The following is a 24,208-nucleotide window of genomic DNA, read 5'->3' on the forward strand; positions in this document are numbered from 1 at the left end:
CATTACGGGGGGCGATTGTCCTGATAGCGACTATTATTTTTATAAGAAGCGTTGAATGGGGAATATAATGATACTAATCTTTTGTTATTACACGGTTTTCTCATCAGAGGAATTTTCATGCAGGATTATCACCCTTTTGTAAGTCGTAACTGCGATCCAGTAAGGCAATTATAATTCGCACAAGTTTTTGTAATATTTTTTATTGAAATTACGGCAAAATTTGTCTTAGGCACTACACTCAAGATTTAGTATCGCGGACATGAGACAATAACCGGTTTCCATGGGCTTTATACCAGAGAATATTAGCTTCGGTTCGGTGACAAACTGCATTGTAGTTATATTTTAATTGAATAATTAGTTGGTATTTTGGTTAGGTCAGTTTAGGTTACGTATTTAAAATATTGCAATCTGGGCGGCCCCCTTTCCATAATTCTTTGGTGTACTTTTCATAATTTTGCTAATAAAGTATTATATTTTCATCATATTTTGTTTTATTTCACTAGCATTAACCAAACTTCACTTCTCGACAGAACTTCAGTGTGGTGGATACAAGACACAAGTACCAAAATTACGTATCTCCCTTAAAGAAGCCCAAACTCAAACCGAAAAATAACAAAAATAAAAACTTAATAGTACATATTGTAAATTTTAGAACCTTTTGAATTTCTAGAAAAGAAAATAACAATATTCAATAGCGTAGGTATTATTATCAGATCATGAAAATTACCTCGATAAATGCATCCACAAAATTCGATAGTGTAGTATAACCACTTTTCAAGTCTCCTAATTTTATTCAAATTATCAAAAGGTTGTCTGAACAGACCATTAAAAACAAAAAAATAAAATCACCTCTTTCGAGTCATTCCTGGCGCCTGAATTAGAATGGACGGATCCAAACTGAGTCCAAAAACGCTAAAAACACGATAACGTGTAGAAATAGATAACAAAATTACACAACTAGAATGAAAGAAGAATACTATCCAATCCAATGTAGCTTGCGATCTAATTTCGATCGAGAATCCCAACTGAATTGATGTACAAAACCCGGATAGATTTTAAAACTGGTTTTAAATATTTCTATATAACCAATTGCATTCGAAGAGTGACTCAAATACCAGTCTAATGACCAAAAATGTTGTTTTAATACCTTATGGGGGTTTGTTCTTCGAGACCAATTTTTTATTGCAAAAAAGTAAATTGTTTTAACTCGTGAATTTTTAGGGTTGTCGGAGAGTCATGATGGTTTTCTCGGTAATACAAAAGAACAATCGATGATACCAATTATCCCAAAATCAACATCAGCAATATAAAAACCCACATATTCTGAAGAATTAAATCCCTCCCTCTAAATAGTCTTTGGGTTCAATAAGAGACTGTTAGGGCTTACATAAAATAAAACTATATGTGTACAATCCTTATTTTTCACGCCCGTTCATAATTCGAAAAATTTTGTACACCAACTGTTTTTAATTATCACAGCAAGTTTAAAATTGTTGTGGCTTGCACAACTGCCATTTTATTACATTAGCAGAGTCCATACCACTCTCTCTTTCTCAAAACATCATTAAAAAAAGGACTCCCAAAATTCCATTGATTTTCTAGTTCATTGGCTCATTTTTTGGCAAAATAAAATTTTACACTTTTCTTCTTTTCGTTCTTAAATATAGCCTACACGTGATGCGAAAGTCGGCTGCCTATTGGCTTCGAATAGCCCACGTGCAATTTTTAGCACAGAAAATAGGATTCGCTTCTATTATTTTTTAACACACTGAGAGAAGCGTGTACAAATTTACCACAGGTTTTCGTGTAGGCCTACAGGGCGCATAACTTTATGAATTATACGCCTCACTCACTAGCGTGAACGGTCCCAAGTTCTGCCTGTGTATAAGTATAAGAGATTTTAATGCCGCGGATTTACCAAAAGCTGTATTGTCCATGAAAAATACAAAAAATATTGCAGTTTTCAGATGTAACTTTAAGATTTTCTCTTAAATTCTTAAATTTTCTCTTCGTATGTTAAGAAAAAAATTTCCGAGAGCTCTTTTTCCCTATTGTTTGATTAAGAAAAATGCGCTGACTTTGTAGAAACGAAGAAAGGTTATTATTTCACTAAAGTGAATACAAATTTTCTTCCTTGTGACATTATAAGTCAAAGGACAAAAAAGGACAAAAGAAAGAAAACAAAAGCTAGCTTGAAGAGTTCGAAGGTTAAAATTTCTTTTTTGTGGTATATTATCTACCAGCGATGATATAAATATTAAATTTTGAGATTACAATAGATGGAAGTTGGCAAAACATATTTATTTCATTAATATATTGAGCCTATATAAATAAAATCGATATAATACGATCGTTTCAAGACGAAGTTTTCTTGGAAGGGAGAATTAAACTAAAAAAAACCTTCAAGTTCTTTTTTTCTTCTTGGCAATAATTCGTGTATTTTCGTTTAAATATCGAAAAGGGGGCAAATTATATGACTACAAAACGAAATACAAAAATTGACGAGTTTACTAAAAGCTGAAGTTCATTAAAAAAAAACAAAAAGGATCCTAATAAGAAGTTCAGAGTAGAGTAGCTTAGAAACATTATTTTGAAAACTTTTTCATTTGTTTACTTTTTCAAGCTGCATCGTTTATACACACTTTCTTGCTAAAGATATCCGTGTATAGTTAGCAAAAACAACAATGATATCAAACAGTTAGTGGTAACGAACTGTAGTAAGGAGCGATCCGGCTCAATAGTAACCAAAACTCTAAAAAATTGAATTTTGATATCAATAGCTACATCAAAAGAATCGCATTTTAATTCTGATTTTAAATATATAAGTTTCATCAAGTTTAGTCTTAGCCATCAAAAGTTACGAGCCTGAGAAAATTTGCCTTATTTAGGAAAATAGGGGGAAACACCCCCTAAAAGTCGTAGGATCTTAACGAAAATGACACCATCAGATTCAGCGGATCAGAAAACCCTACTGTAGAAGTTTCAAGCTCCTATCTACAAAAATGTGGAATTTTGCATTTTTTGCCAGAAGACACATCACGGGGTGCGTGTTTATTTGTTTTTTGTTTTTTTCCAGGGGTCATCGTATCGACCAAGTGGTTCTAGAATGTCGCAAGAGGGCTCATTCTAACGGAAATGAAAAGTTCTAGTGCCCTTTTTAAGTGACCAAAAAAATTGGAGGGCATCTAGGCCCCCTCCCACGCTCATTTTTCCCCAAAGTCAACGGATCGAAATTTTGAGATAGCCATTTTGTTTAGCATAGTCGAAAATCATAATAACTATGTTTTTGGGGATGACTTACTCCCCCACAGTCCCTGGGGGAGGGGTTGCAAGTTACAAACTTCAACCGGTGTTTACATATAATAATGGTTATTGGGAAGTGTACAGACGTTTTCAGGGGGATTTTTTGGTTTTGGGGGTAGGGTTGAGGGAGGGGGCTATGTGGGAGGATCTTTCCTTGGAGAAATATGCCACGGGGGAAAAAAATTCAATGAAAAGGGCGCAGGACGAATCTGGTCACGTTAGAAAAAAACTTCAAATTAAGAGCTTAATATACAGTGCTGGGTGTTCGGAGCCTCTCTATTATGGAGTATAATTTGAAAATAACACAACTATACAAGCGATAAAACATATATACCACAACCATAACTCAACTAACGAAAGAACTGCTAAGAGATAACACAACTATAAAGCGAAAACAGGTGAAAACTAACGGGAAAATAAACGAACTAAGAGGTGGAAGGGGCCCAGAGAAAAAATATAATCCTTTTTCAATTTTGAGCCTAACTTCCGCAAAGGAGTAATAATGTCAGAAGCCCGAAATACCGAATTATTTTCTTTTCAAACAGTTCGTGGTAAGAAACTGTAGTAAGGGGCGACCCGGCTCAATAGTAAACGAAACTCTAAAAAACGGAATTTTGATGCTAAAAGATACATCAAAAGAATCGAATTTTTACGCTGATTCTAAATATATAAGTTTCAATTAATTTAGTCTTTGTCATCAAAAGTTACGAGCCTGAGAAAATTTGCCCTATTTTGGAAAAAAGGGAGAAACATCCCCTAAAAGTCATAGAATCTTAACGAAAATAACACTATCGCATTCGGTATATCAGAGAACTCTATAGCAAAAATTTCAAGCTCCTATCTAAAAAATGTGGAATTTTGTATTTTTTGCCAGAAGACAAATCACGGGTGTGTTTATTTGTTTGTTTGTTGTTTTTTTTCCCAGGGGTCATCTTATCGACCAAGTGGTCCTAGAATGTCGCGAGAGGGCTCATTCTAACGGAAATGAAAAGTTCTAATGCCCTTTTAAGTGACCAAAAAAATTGGAGGGCAAATAGGCCCCCTCCCAAGCTCATTTTTTTCCAAAAGTCAACAGATTAAAATTTTAAGATAGCCATTTTGTTCAGCATAGTCGAAAACCATAATAACTATGTCTTTGGGAATGACTTACTCCCCCACAATCCCTGAGGGAGGGGCTGCAAGTTACAAACTTTGACCAGTGTTTACGTATAGTAATGGTTATTGGGAAGTGTACAGACGTTTTCATGGGGATTTTTTGGTTTGGGGGGGTGGGGTTGATGGGAGAGGACTTTGTGGGAGGATCTTTCCTTTGAGGAAAATTTCATGGGGGAAGAAAAATTCAATGAAAAGGGCGCAGGATTTTCTAGCATTACTATAAAAAAAAAAACAATGAAAAAATAAACATGAAAACGTTTTTCAAATGAAAGTAGGGAATAGCATTGAAATTTAAAACGAACAGAGATTATTGCGCATATGAGGGGTTCTAAAAATACTTTAGCATAAAGAGCGAGGTATTTAGGAGAAGATAAATACCTCGCTCTTTATGCTAAAATATTTTTAGTGATTTCAACTATTTATTCTACGGGCTTTTTGATTCAGGGGTCATTCTTAAAGAATTGGGACAAAACTTACGATTTAGTGTAAAGAGCGAGGTATTAACGGGGGTACAAACCCCCTCGTACACATAATAAAAATATAAGAATATAAAAGTTTGTTACGTAAGTTAATTCTTAAGTTACGTATATTTTTTACTAATAAAAACTTTCGTTGAATATTAAAAGTTCTAGTAGCCTTTTTAAGTAACCGAAAAATTTAAGGGCAGCTAGGCCTCCTTCCCCACCCCTTATTTCTCAAAATCGTCTGATCAAAACTAAGAGAAAGCCATTTAGCCAAAAAAAAATTAATATACTAATTTCATTTCAATAATTTATGTGCGGAGAGCCAAAATCAAACATGCATTAATTCAAAAACGTTCAGAAATTAAATTAAAAAAAACTAGTTTTTTTAACTGAAAGTAAGGAGCGGCATTAAAACTTAAAACGAACAGAAATTACTCCGTATATGAAATGGGTTGTCCCCTCCGCAGTCCCACGCTCTTTACGCTAAAGTTTTTAATTGTTTTAAAAAGTAGAATTGTGGCAAAGAGTCAAACTTTAGCGTAAAGAGCGAGGGACTGCGGAGGGGACAACCCATTTCATATACGGAGTAATTTCTGTTCGTTTTAAGTTTTAATGTCGCTCCTTACTTTCAGTTAAAAAAACTAGTTTTTTTATTTAATCTTGGTCAAAATAAAACGCAGTGCACTCGAACCTGCAATAACGCCCCCATATATGTTTTTACCTTTCTCTTTCAATCTTTTTAATGCATAGAAATGCACAATTAAAAGTTACGAAAAAACCTTGACAATCATCAATATGTTGTAGCTAATATCAGCGAATTTCTTTATCTCCTAAGATAATAATTATTGATTGACATGATTTGAAATGATCAAATAATGACATTGTTTAGAATGTAGGATTTGAAAAGAAAGAGGGAGCATATTTAAAAAGTTTGGTTCTGGTGCTGTAAAGCGAAATTCTTAGCTAAAACTCAAGTGCAAAAAATACTACCCTTTACAAATCAACCAATAAGAAAAAAATTTGATTTTATAAGCCTGACCTAAAAATTATGTTTTTACCTTTTGCAACTCAGAGTTCTAAAACTTAACTATAAAAGAGTAAAATAAAACAAAAACAAACAAAACTGAATAGTAATTCTATGGGTCCAACTAAACAGTTACAGGCACAGTAAAGGTAATATACAGTAGCGAAAATTCCTATACTCTTTATTGAAAATTTTTGACACAGATTCAAAACCATGCAAGCTTCATGACCCCGCCTTCCTGCACGCGCAACGACAAATGTCTCCGATAGAAAACCAAGTAGCAACTGAAACTATGGCTCTGACGTATTAAGCTCTATAAAATGTGTCATGTTTAGAAAAAAAAACTTGCTACTGGTATAAACTTATACTGTAGTTACAGGTGATGCAGGGGAACAGGACTGCACCAGAAAAGTATCGAAACTTGTGACAAGCAGGGGGCAGTGACTTGGTATGAGTTTACTCGCAACAAAGATTCTGCTCAGCTGGCAAAATTCAATCTAGTGAAACTAGGTAAGATTAACAAATCATTTCCAGCTATAATACAAAGGTGCCTTTTGATAGTCCCGAAGCACCAACATGATTTAGTGCTTGTAGCGAAAAAAGAAAAAAACCACAAATTTCTTTCGGAAGAAATAAATCTGTTATTGTATTTGCATTTTTGAAGGTGGAAGCACTATTCTAAGTCATATTGCCCAGTAATATTTGTTTTTGAACGCACAGAACGTTTTACAACGTTTTACAAGTCACACGGAGAAAATAAAGAGTTCCTTGAAGTATCAAAATTCGATGTTTTATCGGTACCAGAGTTCGGTGCTCTTCAAAAGACGACTGCTTATGACATAAGGTCAAGAAAGGCTTTGAATCAGCTTCGAATCAGATTTTTTTTTTCTGTATTTTTTTTTTCATTTCGTTTTCTACGAGCTTAAGAACAAACGTTGTAGCTACCTAACGCTTCAATTGTTTAACTGGAGAAAAGATTTTTTTTTTCCTTTTTTTATTAGCTCAATCAAAAAGTCAAAGATTAGAGGATTATTGAAAAAATAACGTACGAGATTTCGGCAAGGCGAGAGGATCCCAGGATCCCAGAATCTCCTCCTATCCCCTTCGATGTACTTAGCTGGAATTAATTCTGACATGAAAATTCTGAACTGGGGATCAACAGGTATTTTCAGAAATACTCAGGAATTAAGGAGAGGTAACTTATTTTCATTAAGGATGAAAGAAAAACTTACCCAACATTAATAGGTACTTTGGAAATGTCAACATTATCGGCACCATATTGTGTTGCTGAGGTTGTCATTACGTTATCTTCTTGCCCTATTAAAAGCAAAATTCGTGAGCTTAAAATTACGAAATTATCACATAGTAAATAGAACAGACATCACAAAGTTATTCCATTTTTCATATTAGAATAGAGATTAGAAAACAAAAAGACAACACGAATAGAATACTATAATAAAATAAAAAAAAAACAGAAAGACAAGAAGCAATTGGAGAACTTAAGCTAACTTAACTGAGACTTAAGTCTCACCAAATCTTTAGACTAGTATATAATTCTATAGGCACCATTATTAGGCCCAGACTTCCTATGGGAAAAGAAGAAACGGAATTATTATTTGGTTCAAAAAGTTCACGGTGTAAATACAAAAAAAAAAAAAAAAAAAAAAAATCGAGCAATATCAGTTCATAGTTGAAAGACAACAGAGGAAATGATGGCAGTGTTTAGATATTGGATTTAGATAATCAAGATTTGCATCTAACAGTTTCCCAGGCGTAACCATTCGATACAGCAGGTAACTACTAACGGTCTATTTAGGCCGAAATCCGTAACATCTTATGTGTTTGAAATTTTGACCGGTCACAAGATGAAAAATAAATTGTAGCACATTTACGGCATCAGCCGTCCAATACATAGCACATAATACGAACTTTATAAAGGAATTTACTTAAAATTTGTTTCGATTCTGGACAATTGAAGTGTGCACAGCTTTTTACTCCAATCAAAGACGTATCCAAATGATTTTGTAAGGGATCCAGAGGTTTTTAAATGGATACTTTGGCAGCCCTAATGCCCCCGCCTTAGAAATTAAGGCTTTCAGCATGGAAAGTACTGATAGACACCTTTCGAAGCGAATTATTTGGCACCTCAGATTAATTCCATAGCTTCATCCCTTCTCTAGCCCTACCTCATATTTCTTTGAGCTTCCTTTGGGTTTACATAATTATCCGCCTTACATTTGTACTTCGATGTACACTGAACAAACCTAATTGATTAATCAGTAACACAAACCAATGGCTCAGAATAGGAGGGGGGAGGGTGCAGCTGGCACTTTCGAAAGACTTTCCTTTGATTAGGTAATAAGATTCCAAAATCCAATAGCAAATTACGGCCTACAAAAAAATTGACTAATAAGAAAACATTCAATAAGATAATAATAATTATTATAAGGAATTAATAAGATAATAATAATAAAAAAAAAACTTTCAGTTAGAAAAATCGACTGAAATCAGTAAATGTTGGTTTTTACATATTGAAGATAATAAATTAGCCCATTTCCTCATGGAGTGCCAGGAGCTTGAAAGTCTCAGGGATGAAATTTGGGGGGACCATTGGTTGGTGCTACTTTCCGATATCCTGAGGTCTTCGAAGCCTGGAACCATATGCAAAATGGCACGTTATTTTGAAAAGGCGGGAGAGGCTCAGTCGAGCCCGAGTGAATGAAAATAAGTATTGTTTTATATTGAGTGTCTGTTCTATGCAGTGTTGTATCATTAAATCATGTTGTGTATGGCCGTATGGCTCAAATAAACTTTTCTTTCTTTCTTCTTTCATAACTTTTACTCATGGTTGGAAGGATACATGTTCATGCATTAATTATGCGAGGGCTGTCACAATGACCGCTGAAAGGGGAAGTTAAAAAAAAACGATCTGATTAAGTTGTTTAGAAAAATCGAGACGTAAATCCTCGACCTCCTGATACTACGTCTAATTTGACCAGCTACCGTCAACATAAATTTGTACAGTACATTACACTTGACAATGTTATGGACCCACATCATATTACTTTACTAGATTACACTAAAACTACCCACTATGCTAAAGTTCCTGTTTGATTTTTTACAAAGGGAATTGCAAAAATAGTAATAAACTCTAATGATGCAGAATGGTAAATGGCTAATTTCATTATTCTCTGTCCCCTAAAATTTGTTATTGCCTCTTTTCTTTTTTCCATCATAAATACTATCGTAAATATAGAGCTAAACACTAATATGTTGAAACACTTATCGCAGCTTGACGAAAGTTACGTCAATATTAACAACTACCTTTTTATCTTTACAGTTTTGGATAAAATACTTTAACATCTCCGGTCATCTGAAGTTGGGAATCATTTTCTTAAACTACTAATTTGATTAGAAATACAGTCAAAGAAAACAACTCCATCCAACAATAGTTGTATGTTTACCTACAGAAGCAGCTTAAAAAATTAGTCTTATATAACTTAAAAAATGGCTGTTACGTCCAGCAGAATGATAGGTCTTTCTCTTTGGTTTGATAAATTTTATTTTCTTCTGTTGTAAGCAAACAAACTGATACTTATTCATTAACCGCAAAAATACTCAAAAATAATAGTTAAAGGAGGATAACAGTGTCAAAAAGGAGATATAAAGTCAAAAGGAGGTAACGGTGTCAGGCAGGAAAAAGGAGTCAAATGGAGACATAAAGAAGGACATAGCAGTGTCAATAAAAATTCAACTAGAAAATGACTCAATGATTCACTATGAAGACATAAAATATTTTCAGTCATTTTTCGGTAATTAAGATAGGATGCTCACGAATTTTACGGTTATTACTATTTTTTAGTAAATAAAATACAGTGCTTCCCAGCTCCGCCAAAAGTTTAGGAGTATTATGACTTACTTGGTCTTCAACCTAATAAATGTGTTTTCACCACTCTAGGTCAAGCCTTTAACACCGATCAAAGCGTCTACGTAGCTTTTCACAGGAAAAACTGATATCAAGCAACACTACAATTTTTGCATAACGTAAGGAACTTAGAGCTGATTTCTATTTTAAGCTTCAAGTCATCCAGTTTTTCTTCGAAATTTGATCATAACTGCAATAGTTTGGAAAAATGTAGCGGGGTGGGGTGGGGGGCAAAATATGTTTTTAAAAATCTAGGGAGGCGAGTTGTTTTTTTTTTCAGTTTTTTCTATGAAAATAGTAAAAAGCCATTTTTAAATGAAGATAACGTATGAAAATGTCTTTCTCGAATTATCTATATTTCCAAATAAATCTAGGGGGCGAATGTCCCATGAAAATCACGGTTCTGGACAGTTTCTTTGCTTATTTTCATAGAAAAAAAGGGTTTAAGATTATCATAACTGATACTTATATTTTGAGATCTTTTATAGGATGACATGTTAAAGGGGACTCAACAGTGTCAGAAAGTATGAATACCATAAGAAAGACAAATTAATGCAGACATCATAACATATCTCAGACGTAGTAATTAGTAAGCTTCATCAATGTTATAGTAACTCAGAAAAGCACTTTCTTTCAATGGTTTGGAGTGGATTCTATTTCGGTAAATTCCACATCCAGATCTGACTTTACATTCAGGGTTGTTGGTGTTACAAGAGAAAAGATAAATAACAAATCGCCTGAAAATCACCAAGCCAGAGAAAAAACGGTAAAACCCAAACCCACTTAAGTCTCATCTTCAACTGAAAGAATTCGGCAAGAGTCAAACCTTTGAAAAACAGCAGTTTTTCAAAGGTTTAAGATATACAAGTGTAACTTCTTATTAAAGTGTAATGCCCCCCCCCATTCTTTTTTTGAGACCAAGATATACTTCTTGAGTCTATAAAATTCCAGAGAAGATTGAAAAACATCGTAAAAAATAAATGTCAATAAACCCCAAAGAAAGATATCACAACCGAGAATAAAAATCTCTAGAACTAGTAATAAATACTTAAGAATGGCAAGCTTGATTAGGAGACATTTATAGAGATGAAAATGCTTCAAAAAGAAAAATAAACACACCTTCGTTCATTGACTCATCTCCAAGACCTTTCATTTCATCAGCGGTCAAATATCTATAAGTCTGGTCTCCCACTAGTCCTTCGTCACCTAAAAATATATATTTCTAAACACAAATAATTTGGTTATTAGAAATTACTTCCTTTGAGTTATCTCCAAAAAAATTAGCTAAATATTTTGAAAAACGTAGAATTCTAAGCAACAAAAGAGGGAGAAAAATCTCTACTTACCCGATACACAAGGAGAAAGGAATTTATAACAGGAAACGTATGCCTATCTTTAACATGCTACACCAGGGATATTAAAAATATATCATTCCATGCCTAAGAAAAATTTCCAGGAAAAGTAAAAGCTAAATTGGTTTCAGTATTTCCAATCTGCGAAAAATTTTTCATGGATGAAGCTAAAGAAACATTAAATTTAGTTAAGTCCGCTATTATTTAATGCTCTATTTATTAAACAGACCCCTATACTCTATTTATTAGATAGCAAAGACGAGATTAATTTATGGGTTCAATACTCGCTTTTCTCATTAGCCTCCTTGCAGACTCTATCCAGTCTTTTCTCAAAACCAAAGAATCAACTAGAATTGATAAAACGACTGTTTATAATAGCATATCAGTAGGCCCAAAGATCACTGAAAACCAATCGGTGTCAGAAGACACGAAATCAGTCTCTATCAAACCCTTCCTAATCCTATGGCAGAAGTCAGCAATAATTATTATTTGGGAAAAAATACAAAGAAAAAATAGTAAAAGAAATAGAAAAAGAATAAAAATGAGATAAAGAGAAAAAAGAAGCCAAAGTTGCATCCAAGCAATTTTCAGGGCATATCCAAATTTGCTAGGAGGGAGGGGGTTCAATAGATATGTACAGCCAGGCAGCATTTCCATAATAGAAATTGAATGGGTCTTTGAAATAAGAAGAAACTTATATCAGCTGTTTAAACAACTGCTAGAAAACTAGATCTGCAGGCCTATACATCGTCGAAATCAACTGGTGTCAGGAGAGACGAAACAAAACTCTCCCTATTCCTACGGTATAAGTCAACTCTAATTTATATTAGGGAAATAATATTTAAAAAAATAGCAAAAGTAGTAATAAAATGTTGAATATGAGAAAAGAAAAAAAAATCAAGTCACACCCAGGCCAATTTTCAGGGCATATCCAAAATTTAATTGGAGGGAGGGGTCTCAATAAATGTGTAGAACCAGACTGCGTTTCCATAATACAAGATAGTAAAAGTTTGACAAATGTAAATTTTTACATCCCAACGAAATAAACTAAGAATACAAACTGGATATTCCGACTATATTCTTTTTTTTGAGACTCTAGCACCAAACCAACATGTCCGACATAGAGATCCCCCTTCAAGTAAATTTTCCTTGCTGAAACTCAAATATTCTACAAAATATACCATTTTTGCCAATGTGCCAAAGTTAAGCTCTCGAAATTTCTTTAGATATATCTTTTAGATACACAGCGTAGGAGAAAAGCAAAGGCTTAGCCTGTCAGGGAAACTCTTTTTATTTTGCTTACAAAACATTTGTTTGAATAGTTGATTAGATGAATTCCTTAAGAGCATTAAAACAATCAGATATGACCAATAATAATTGACCAATTGATTATAACGACGTTGGTATTAAAATAATGAACACCAAATAAAGTGAACATTGAACAACAGACATCCTTAATAGTGACGTTGCAATATATTGTTGCAATTTGAGACAGCGGTGCTAAGAGTGTCACTACCTCCGCCATCTTTTTTATCAAATTTGTGAATGTTCTTTTTTTTAATGCCTACATTTTGTTGAATGCTAGTTATGATGTAAGTAGTCGACGACTACTTGTAATAGAGTCGAAATAGACAGTTTTTCTTAGACTAGCAGAGTATTTTATTATCTTAAAAATTGCTTTTTTTTTACCTAAGACTAATAATATTTCCAACTCATTCTCTTAAGGAATTGGAAACTAGAAGAAATTCATTTATGCCCATGACATTTCCGAAATTCTAAATTTAAAGTTTATAATTGTGCCACTTTTTTAATCAAATTTTTGAATGTTCTTTTTTTTTAATACCTAAATTTTGTTGAATGCTAGTTATGATGTAAGTAGTCGAGAACTACTTGTAATAGAGACGAAAAAGACAGTTTTTCTTAGACTAGCAGAGTATTTTATTATCTTAAAAATTGTTGTTTTTTTTTTACTTAAGACTAACAATTTTTTCATCTCATTCCTTTAGGAAACTGGAAACTAGAAGAAATTTATTTATGCCCATGACATTTCAGAATTCTAAATTTAAAGTTTACAATTCTTTTCGAGTGGGAGAGGAGCAACCGAATCCCTCGCTCTAGCAACATCTCTGAATTCGATTTAATTGATTTTAGGCACCAGGGGGGGGATAGGCTTTACAGATTCTCATTGACAAAAATGCAGATGTTTCTTTTACTCCAAGAAGTAAAAAGATAGAGAATTTTCTCAAGACGTCGAAACCAAATTTGATGAAAAGCATTTGTACATGGTGCATTAATTTTAGCACTCTTGGAATAAAGATTAATGCACAGTTCATGGAATAATTTGAAACTAGGAAATATATTCTGAATAGAGCTTAAGATTACGCCAAAACCCGTGGCAAGTATCAAAATAAGTAAATGGAAAGGACAGATTACAAAGAAAGTAAAATCCCTAAAATTAAAGCTGGAAGCAACTTGCATATTGCTAAGCCCACTCGGAACTTACTACGATGACGAGTGGCTCCTAATTTGCGTGGTTGTTGGGCCACGCTGGTTAATTTTACCTCCGGTTTTTCCAGTTCTATCTCCAAACCTGTATACAAACAATTAATCAGATGTGAGTACTGAGTCATAAAAAAATCCGAATACTCGCTAATTATTAATTATTCTATTGATTCCTATCTATAAAAATAATTATATATATATATATATATATATATATATATATATATATATATATATATATATATATATATATATATATATATATATATATATATATATATATATATATATATATATATATATATATATATATATATATATATATATATATATATATATATATATATATATATATATATATATATATCAAAAAAGAAATCACCAATTCAACAGTACAAACACAGAAATAAACAAACACCATAACAAAATTAAACCATGTAAACAAAAAGGAAGAAAGAAAGAGAAAGGAAGCCTGTTTGCCTACTATAATAATTAAGATAGATCAGTACTTGAACAAGGTCTTAACCCTACTCATCCATCTAATTACACAGGTCAAACAGTATAATCATACACAATCAACAGTAGAGCGTGGGGGCGTGGTAGTAAGCGTGGTGGGTATAAGAGATAAGTACCGTATTTCTTTTCAAATTTTGTAATAACGATTTATACTTCATACTAACAAATCTTGTTTGTAATCCATTGACAGGCAGCCGTGTCTCAAGTAAGTGTAAGTCGTCATATACCAAATATTAAAAACAATAAAAAAGTTACAATAATTTAAAAGCGACAACCCAACACAAGGGCTCATCAGGAGAATACACACACATATATATATGCATATATATATATATATATATATATATATATATATATATATATATATAATTATTAATTACTAATTATACTATTACTATTACTAATTACTCACCCTTGCAAAAAGGAAAATATATATAAACGACTAAATCAAGCACAAGTCTCTGCAACTGCAAACTAAACAGCTAATCTGCCATTTGGAACCTTGGCAAACACACATCTTAGTGAATTTATAAAATTCTGGGTGTGGATACTGTATCAATCACCGCCATAGCCACTTTTTAGCTAATATGCATTTACCAGAGGCAATTTTTTTCGTCTCAATTTAAAGTCTAGATATTATCACCCATAGGAAGAGCTCGTCATTTGATTCACAACTTGACAATGACCTAAAATTTTGCACATGAAATTGATTACTTTACTTCTATAGCAGCATTATGTGAATGCGAATTTCGCACTGGATATGACCGGCTAAATTCTGGCAAAAACTGTGTACAAAATGGCAAAAACTGTGGATAAAATTGAGGTCTACTGGTAATAGAAACATTCAGAAGGAAGCATCGATATTTCTAATGTAACATTTCTATGATTAGGAGCACTATTACAATCACCTGGTGTGTGAGAATCCCTCTTTTGTTTTACTGGAAATATTAAAAAAAAAAACCCGGGGCCGTCATTTTCAGGTTTGGGTAAGAAGATGGGTAAGAAGATAAGAAGTCAAGAATTCTTTCTATGAGGCCAACAGTGAAAAAAGTCTGTTTTGCCCATTTTCAGGAAACTTTTTTCTATTTTTGGTATTTATCTTAGAAGCTCTTCGGGTTGCCGCCCCTAAATTTTCTCCTCAAATGGTGCCCTGAGAAAAATCTTTTGCATGGAGAAATTACCAGTTAACAAGTTTATCTTTCTTTTTCCAGACAATTGAGATTTCATCATCTTTTCTTACATGAAGTTTTCAAAATAAATGTGGTCGCATCTTTTAGGGGAAAAACACAAATATAACTTTAAGCAAACAGAACCTGATGGAAAATAGTTCCTGACTATTTTTTGTAATGAATGAAAGAAACCCGAATTGTCTCGTAAACAAGTTTTAGTCAAAACAACTTACAGAAGAACAGAGTGAATAGACGCTATCAATTGTCCAGAGGCTCACGAGACATTGATGGTTGCGGTTCATGGATCTATAAGCTTTGATTTTTTTGATTTTTTTCAAGTCGTAGCCTTAATGATTCTTTACAGTTTCACTTTGTGATAACCCCATTTTTCCTTATGCTTTTTTTCCAAGTAGAAGCTCGAAATACACCAAGAGGAGCAAAAAATGAAAGCATGAAAAGCAAAAAATGAAAGCATGGGCAGTAACAACTAGAAATTTGTCTTTGAACATTTATAAAATATTCCATGACTGCCCCAAACTAAATTTAGTTTTGGCAGACAATGGGTGATTTGTTTTCAACTTTGTAGTCCATTTGCAAGTAAAACGATATTTTTATTTGCTCTTATTTTATTTTATTATTTGCTCTTATTTTATTTTAGTACTTACTTTATTTTTCTCTTCTTAGTCTGTTAAGTTGTCCAGAATAGAAAGTATTTCTGGTACTTATCTCTTATACCCACCCCACTAAAGAAGTGAAGTTTGGTTCATAACGAAACATACCAAAATATGATGAAAATAAAATACTTTAGTAACAAAATCATGGAAACTACAACATAGAATTATGGAAATCAAGTCCGCTAGAACACATTAAGTTAAATGGTCTCTAACCTAACCAAAATATCAACTAAAATATTTCATTAAAATATACCTACAATGTAGTATGTACACCCTCTCACGCTAAGTTGAACGAAATTACAGAAAAAACCGGTTCTGTCAGACGAAAGACTTAAGCGTGGTGGGTATAAGAGATAAGTACCGTATTTCTTTTCAAATTTTGTAATAACGATTTATACTTCATACTAACAAATCTTGTTTGTAATACCTCGTGTTGAGACCATACCTACCTTTCCTTCAAACAGCAACAGTCATAGCGTTGCTTATGACGACCACCACATGCCTAAACGAGTATTTGGTTTTCTGACGATCTGGTTGTTATTCCTCTAAAGCTTTAGAGTCTATATATAGTGTTTACAAAAAAGTTCGAAGTTGCGGTTCTTAGATAAACACTCTGACTTTGATCAAAAATAATTGTGTTGCGAGAATAATTTGCTCTCGCAACACTTTAGTCGGCAAAGCCGGACAAAGGTTGCCGCAACACTTCACGTTGCCCGGGCAACGTAAGTCTAGTTATTTTTAATGCTTATGTAGCCGAGCCTTTCAGAACCCAAATCAATTATCTCAGCTCTTTTTTTACGGATCAACCAAAGAATTTGATTGACACTTAAATATCTTGATGTTCATATGTAAGTATATACTCCAGAAACATGGATTAATAACATAAACAACAAAAAGAATTTTGAAACTAATGACTCAATACGCTCTTTTAGAAGTCAATTTGACCCAATCCATATTAAACTATGATTGAACGCATTTCCTTCCACGAATATTCTGACTGAAGCATATTCAATGAATCTATTCAAAATAAATCTATATCGTCTCGGTTTTTCTCATTGCAACTTACCAGCATTCGAAGCTTTCTAATATTAGGTTTTTGTGTACAAAATAATTTAAGTTATCAGTATAACTTTGCTCAAAGAGAACCATCAAGCTGGCATTCAATAAGCTACCCTTTATTCATAGCACAAGCTAGGCAAGAAGTTGCATTACATAAATCAGTCAAACATTCTTGTGTCCTCTATAAAAACATATGACTCACCAAACTTTATGGTTAACTTTTTTCAAGCATTCTCTTAAGTTAATTTGTGCTACGGAACAACAGCAACGCTTTGGTTTATCCTGGCTTTAGTTGCTTTTTCTATGGAACCTATTTCAGTTTAGTGCAGGAAAGTGGTAAGGATCTAAGCTCTGTTTTTTCCACTGTAAGCGAAAATTACAAGCCATCTTAATTGTGTTGCGGGAGTAACACTTCGGTTTTGTCTTCTTTTTTGGTTTCTGCCACCTATTTCAGTTTTTTGCAGGAAAGTGGCAAGGATCTAACCTCAGTATTTTTCACTGTAAGTGAAAAATACAAGCCATCTTAATTGTGTTGCGAGAGTAACACTTCGGTTCTGTCTTCTTTTTTTTCGTCTTCTGCCACCTATTTCAGTTTATTGCAGGAAAATGACAAGGATCAAAGCTCTGTATTTTCCACTGTAAGTGAAAAATACAAGACGTCTTAATTGTGTTGCGGGAGTAACACTTCGGTTTTGTCTTCTTTTTTTCGTCTTCTGCCACTGATTTCAGTTTATTGCACAATGTGGTAAGGGTCAAACCTCCGTGGTTTTTACAGCAACTGAGGCCAGACTGATGAACTACGGCGGTGTGTGAGCTGAAGCAGATTTTGTAGTCTATATTAAATTTTACAGTCTATATTTGGGACTGAGGCAGACAAATAGATGCCTTCTAAAAGTTAATGGTTCTCTCATTGCTAAGGAAATTGAATCCTAAACTTTGCTCCTTCCTTAGTAGTGACATGAAAGTTAACCCACGGAAAGAAAATAAACAATTGAACTAAGGGAGATACCATTTTCTCCCTTATCGATAGTCCTCCAAAGGCTAATAAAAGTATATGACACGAGTATTTTTGGACAAAAGTGTATTCATATATTACGATTTTTTAAGATCTAAAGGACGACGCACTTTTTGTAGCACACGCCAGAGTACATAAACGACTGTCCTGATCAATATCCTGATTCAATTCAAAATAAGCTGGAGACACAAAGTCGGCCCTTTTGCACCCTTTGTCTTCCTGTTGACTTTTAAGCAGAAAGATAGCAGTGAGATAATTTTGTCAAAATCCTGGGGGGGGGGGTAGCAAACCTGGATCCGAATTTCCTAAGTCAAGTGAAAATGACAGTAAAAATAAAAATGAGCCATACAGTGCGATAAAGGCAAAGGTATACTAAAGAAAACTTGCTGTAGATACTAAATTTCAGCTAGGAGGGGGAAACCGAACCGGGCTCTGAAAGGCAGTTACCCCTCTACCCCATAGCAACTCACAAGCCTGAAAGATAGATATGTTGCACCTGGGCTGTATTTAACTATAGGCCCACTAGGCCCGGGCCTAGGGGCGCAATAAATTATAACTGAGTGACTTTATTTCTTGACAAAAACTTGACTGAAGTGATTTGTCATCACAGTGCCAGGTACACTCTGCCACCGCGCAGCCTATTCAAAGTTAGTGATTTTAAAATAACACAGGAATTCCATAGCCACTTATAAACTGTCAGATGTCTCCTAAGAATGGCAGCTGAGAATTCGGTATTACCACTCTCATTACTTTTAGCTCATCAGTTGCGTTCTGTTCATTCCTTCCGAATTTCTGGGAATAACCCCGAAAATCTCACAAAAACATTGCGGCAAAAAAACTTGGGCCTAGAAGCGTCAAAGCTTTAAATCCCGCCCTTGTTGCGCCTTATTTGAAGCAGAATAACACTAGTGTTTTCAATCTGTATTGTAGGAAGTGTAAAGTGCCCCCACACTCGCCTGTTCTCCTCTCCTATCCAGCTTTTTAGCAGAAAGAAAAACAAGTTACACCTATGACCAAGGAGGAATTCCGTAGGGATACCAAATATTATTCTAAATAATTCTAGAAATTCTAGATCTGATTGGAGGTCCGAAGGGCGAGTGGCCTTCGAACACCGTACACAACTAAATAACACCGTACACCGTAACACTAACACCGTACCTTACACAACTAACTTTTTTTAGCACAAAGCTAGGCATGTCGTAACTTGTTTGAAACGGAATCATGTAAGGATTTTCAATCTGCATGGTTGATAGACAAAGTAGGCCCACGTGTCCTCCAACTACATCAGCGCCTTTCCACAGACCTTTGCAAATTTGTTGGTAAAAAGATAGACACGTTGAACCTTGTTTGAACCAAACCTATGCAGGAAACAGCAATTTTTGTGATTGGAGAACGTGTCTATCAGTGCTAAGAATGCCACAAAGGGAAACCTACAACTTCCGTATCAATAAATACTAGGATTCATATGTGATATGATTTCTCTACCTTGATCCCAAACACAAAAAATGAAATCCCTAACTCAACCACAATCACTAACGAAACGACTTGTAAATGTAAGTTGCAGCCCTTTCGGATCGTTGAGAAAATTACTTCCGTTTCTTAAATTATTACGATTATCGCTCTAAGACCATGTTATGGCGATCTGGTCAGGAATCCTTGCGCATCTTAAGGAGCTTTAGATTTCAATATAACTTCTATTTAAAACTCCCTGGTCCTTGCTTGCTTGAATAGAGCTTTCTACTCAAAAGAAGACACGTGGCTCGAAGAAAAGAAAGCTTAGAGGAAGAATTTCAGATAGTCCTGTCTAACTTCTACTGCAAAAATTCATTTAGACACTCACACAGCAGGCTGTAACTTCAGGACAAGCAATTAAATCTCTCTTTTTGGCTCCTGGCAAAAATTATGCACAGTCTACCAAATTATAACATCATATTCAGTAATCTGAGCAGAGTTTCACAATTTTTATAATACAAAAAGCATAGACCATTTATTACTATAGTCAATTTTCTCCAATTTTTCCTCTTGTAATTGTTTTATAATTGATTAATCTATTCTTGTATCAGCTGCCTTTCTTGATTTTTTTTATTTTTTAACAATGAAGCTCATCACTTTGGCAACGCTCATTTAGGAGACTTTTAACTAGACAACAATAGAAAATAACGCCCTTAAATGGTGTTGCATAATTTGGTTATTGACATCAGTTTTAAAACAGAAAGACATTGGCAAACATACTTAGCAACCAAATTGGAATAAATTATGTTGAATTGTAAGAACATCCATTTTTTTCAAACGGTTCGTGGTAACGAACTGTAAGTAAGGAACGACCCGGCTCAATAGTAGTAAAAAATTCCAAAAAAAAACGGAATTTCGATACCAAGAGATACATCAAAAAATCCGATTTTCATGTTGAGTTAAAATGTATAAGGTTCATTAAGTTTAATCTTATCCATCAAAAGTTATGAGCTTTAGAAAATTTACCTTATTTTTGAAAAAAAAGGGGCAACACCTCCTAAAAGCCATAGAATCTTAATAAATTTGATGAGTGAAAATCACACCATCAAATTCAGCGTATCAGAGAATTCTACTCTACAGGTTTCAAGCTCCCATCACCAAAAATTTGAAATTTTGTATTTTTGCCAGAAGAAAGATGACAGATGCGTGTTTGTTTTTCCACGGGTGATGGCATCGACTTCTTGGTCTTAGAATATCGCAAAATGACTCGTTCGAACGGAAATTGAAAGTTCAAGTAACCTTTTCAAGTGACCAAAAAAAAAATTGGAGGGCAACTAGGCCCCCTCTCAAGCTCATTTTTTCCCAAAGTCACCTGACGAAAATTTGAAGATAGCCATTTTATTCAGCATAGTCGAAAAGTCTAATAACTATGTCTTTGAGGATGGCTTAATCGCCCATAGTCCCCTGGGGAAGGGCTGCAAGTTATGAACTTTTCCCATTGTTTACATACAGTAGTATTGGTTATTGGGAAGTATACAGACACTTTCATGGGTTTCTTTTTTTGGTGGGGAGAGGCGATCAAGTGGGAGGATCTCTTCATGGAGGAATTTTTCATGGGGAAAGAGAATTTTCCATGATGGGGGCGCCGGATTCCCCGGCATTTTTAAAAAACGATCAGAAATTAAAACAAAACAAGCTTTTTCAACTAAAACTAAGGAGCAACTTTAAATTTAAAACAAATAGAAATTATTAGGTGAATGAGGGAATTTGCCCCCTCATCAATAGCTCACCCTTTACGCAAAGTTTTTTTTAGCACTTTCAAAAGAGCGATCAATTCTAATTAAACGGCCTTTGTGATTCAGAGGTTATTCTTAAAGAATTGGAACAAAATTCGAAGTTTAGCGTAATGAGCAAGGTATTGACGAGGGGACGAATCCCCCTTCATATACGAAATAATTTCCGCTCGTTTCAGTTGAAAAAACTTGTTTTTTCTGTTTAATTAGAGTAAAAGATATATATATTTGTTTTTATGGCACTTGGTATTAACCAAGTGATATATAGCGATGGCAAATTCTGTCGCTCTGTCGGTCAGTCTGTCTGTCTGTCCGGGTTTTGCTAGTTTAGGCACTTCCAGATAAGCTAGGCCGATGAAATTAAGCAGGGGTATCAGGGACCAGACCAAATTAAATTAGAAATAGTCGTTTCCACGATTGGACCTTCGGGGGGGGGGGAGGTTAACTTGGAAAAATTAGAAAAAATGAGATATTTTTAACTTACGAACGAGTGATCGGATCTTAATGTAATTTGATATTTAGAAGGGTATCGTGTCTCAGAGCTCTTATTTTAAATCCCGACCGGATCCGGTGACATTGGGAGAATTGGAGGGGAAACCCAAAATCTTGGAAAACACTTAGGGTGGAGGGATCAGGATGAAACTTGGTGGAAAAACTAAGCACAAGTCACAGATATGTGATTGACATAACTGGAACGGAGCCACTCTCTTTTGGGGAGTTGGGGGGAGGGTTGATTCAGAAAAATTAGAAAAAATGATGTATTTTTAACTTACGATGGAGTTATCTGATCTTAATGAAATTCCATATTTAGAAGGACCTCGTAACTCGGATCTCTCATTTTAAATCCCAACCAAATCAAGTGTTATTGGGAGGAGTTGGGGGGGGGGGGTCTTGGAAAAGGCTTGGAGTGAAAAGATCAGGATGAAACTTGGTGAGAAGAATAAGCAGAAGTCCAAAATACGTGAGAGACAAAACCAACCGGACCCGCTCTCTTTGGGGGAGTTGGGGGGGGGGGGGATAATTCAGAAAAAATAGAAAAAATGAGGTATTTGTAACTTACGAACAGGCAATTAGATCTTAATGTAATTTGACATTTAGAAGGATCTTGTGCTTCAGAGCTCTTATTTTAAATCCCAACCAGATCCAGTGACATTCAGGGGAGTTTAAGGGGGGAAACGTGGAAATTGAGGTATCTTTATCTTACAAATGGGTAATCGGATCTTAGTGATGCTTGATATATAGAAAGATCTTATGTCTCAGATGCTCCATTTCCAATACGAATCGGATTTGGGGACATAGGGCGTTGCAGGGAGGAAAGAGAAATCTTAGAAACCAGAAATCTTGGAAAACGCTTAGAGTGGAGAGATCAGAATGAAACTTGATTGGAAGAATAAGCATAAGTTCTAGATACATGATTGACATAATTGGAACGGATCCGCTCTCTTTGGGGGAGTTGGGGAGTGTTAATTCGGAAAAATTAGAAAAACTGACGTATTTTTAACTTAAGAAAGGGTGACCAGATCTTAATGAAAGTTGATATTTAGAAGGAACTCATGTCTCAGAGCTCTTATTTTAAACCTCGACCAGATCTGGTGACATTGGGGGGAATTGGAGGGGGAAACCAGAAATCTTGGAAAACGCTTAGAGTGGAAAGATCGGGATGAAACTTGGTGGGTAGAATAAGCAAATGTCGTAGATACGTGATTAACGTAACCGGACTTGGTCCGCTCTATTTGGGGGTTTGATGCTTCTGGATGTGCTAGGACGATGAAAATTGGTAGGCGTGTCAGGGACCTGCACAAATTGACTTGGTAAAGTTGTTTTCCCCGATTCGACCATCTGGGGGGGGCTGAAAGGAGAGGAAAAATTAGAAAAATGAGGTATTTTTAAATTAGGAGTGGGTGATCAAATCTTAATGAGTTTTGACATTTAGAAGGACCTTGTGCCTCAGAGCTCTTATTTTAAATCCCAACCGGCAATAAGCCTCTGATTTTCCTTTTAAATCAATCTCTTGATTTTTAGAATTTTGCTAAGGCTCATACCATATGAGCTCTTGGCTCTTCCGGCCTCATCACAAGTGTCATATGAGCTCTTAGCTCTTGCTGTTGTTTTTTTTTTTGCTTCCATATTTTCGGATTCATTATATTTACATTTGGGATGTCGAAGAGCTAATCTACCATAGAAATGACAAATGAGGAAGAAGCTGTTTCATGGATGGTAACTATTATTTCGGTTAATCTTAATGGTAATAGTTCACTCCGAAACCCAATTTATGTGAATTTTTCAAATATGCAAGATGTTAAGATATTTCAAGTATATTCCGGATAACAACATTGTTATAAAAACCATAAGTAAATCTCTCAGCTTTTGTTGGTCCTAGGTTTTAATATATGTTAGCCTATTGAGCAGGAAGCTATTACATACATCATAAAACAAAACAATTTTCCTTTAATATAGACTGGACAATTAATAAGAAGAAAATTAAATTTAGAGGGATATACATTCAAAAATTACTTAAGTAGGGATAAAAAAATCGTTGGCTAAGCAGTAGAGGAACTTACTAAAATGCTCCTGAATAAATTTTCCTGATTATGGTCATATCTTTCACGCCAAGCATGGCCGTATTTTCAAAGAATACGAATCATATTGTTTTTACAAAACGGAGCCTAAAGAGCTCCCTATACTACACATATCAGTAGATTTGTAAATAAGATTGGAACGAATACCGAAGTATTGACTAAAGAGCCAAGCGTCTCCCATGTAATTTTTCCCGGCCACTTCAAAAAGAAAATGGCTGCAGAAACC

The 24,208-nt window shown here is 34.6% G+C and overlaps 1 protein-coding gene across 6 annotated transcripts in view; it reads right to left on the bottom strand.

The window, feature by feature from the left end:
* The window catches only part of LOC136031850 (ankyrin-2-like), a 350,415-nt gene that overhangs the window by 166,673 nt on the left and 159,534 nt on the right, over positions 1-24,208 (bottom strand). For 3 of the 6 annotated variants that reach the window (XM_065711709.1, XM_065711713.1, XM_065711712.1), the window contains 3 exons: positions 10,991-11,077; positions 7,179-7,263; positions 850-912 (listed from right to left, as the gene is read on the bottom strand). In XM_065711709.1, the coding sequence (XP_065567781.1) occupies positions 850-912; positions 7,179-7,263; positions 10,991-11,077 (235 nt within the window). The remainder of the gene's footprint in view (positions 1-849; positions 913-7,178; positions 7,264-10,990; positions 11,078-24,208) is intronic. The other 3 variants (XM_065711711.1, XM_065711710.1, XM_065711714.1) reach the window with 1 other exon arrangement.

The sequence above is a fragment of the Artemia franciscana genome, chromosome 10 (assembly GCF_032884065.1).
Source record: "Artemia franciscana chromosome 10, ASM3288406v1, whole genome shotgun sequence".
Taxonomy (NCBI): Eukaryota; Metazoa; Arthropoda; class Branchiopoda; order Anostraca; family Artemiidae; genus Artemia; species Artemia franciscana.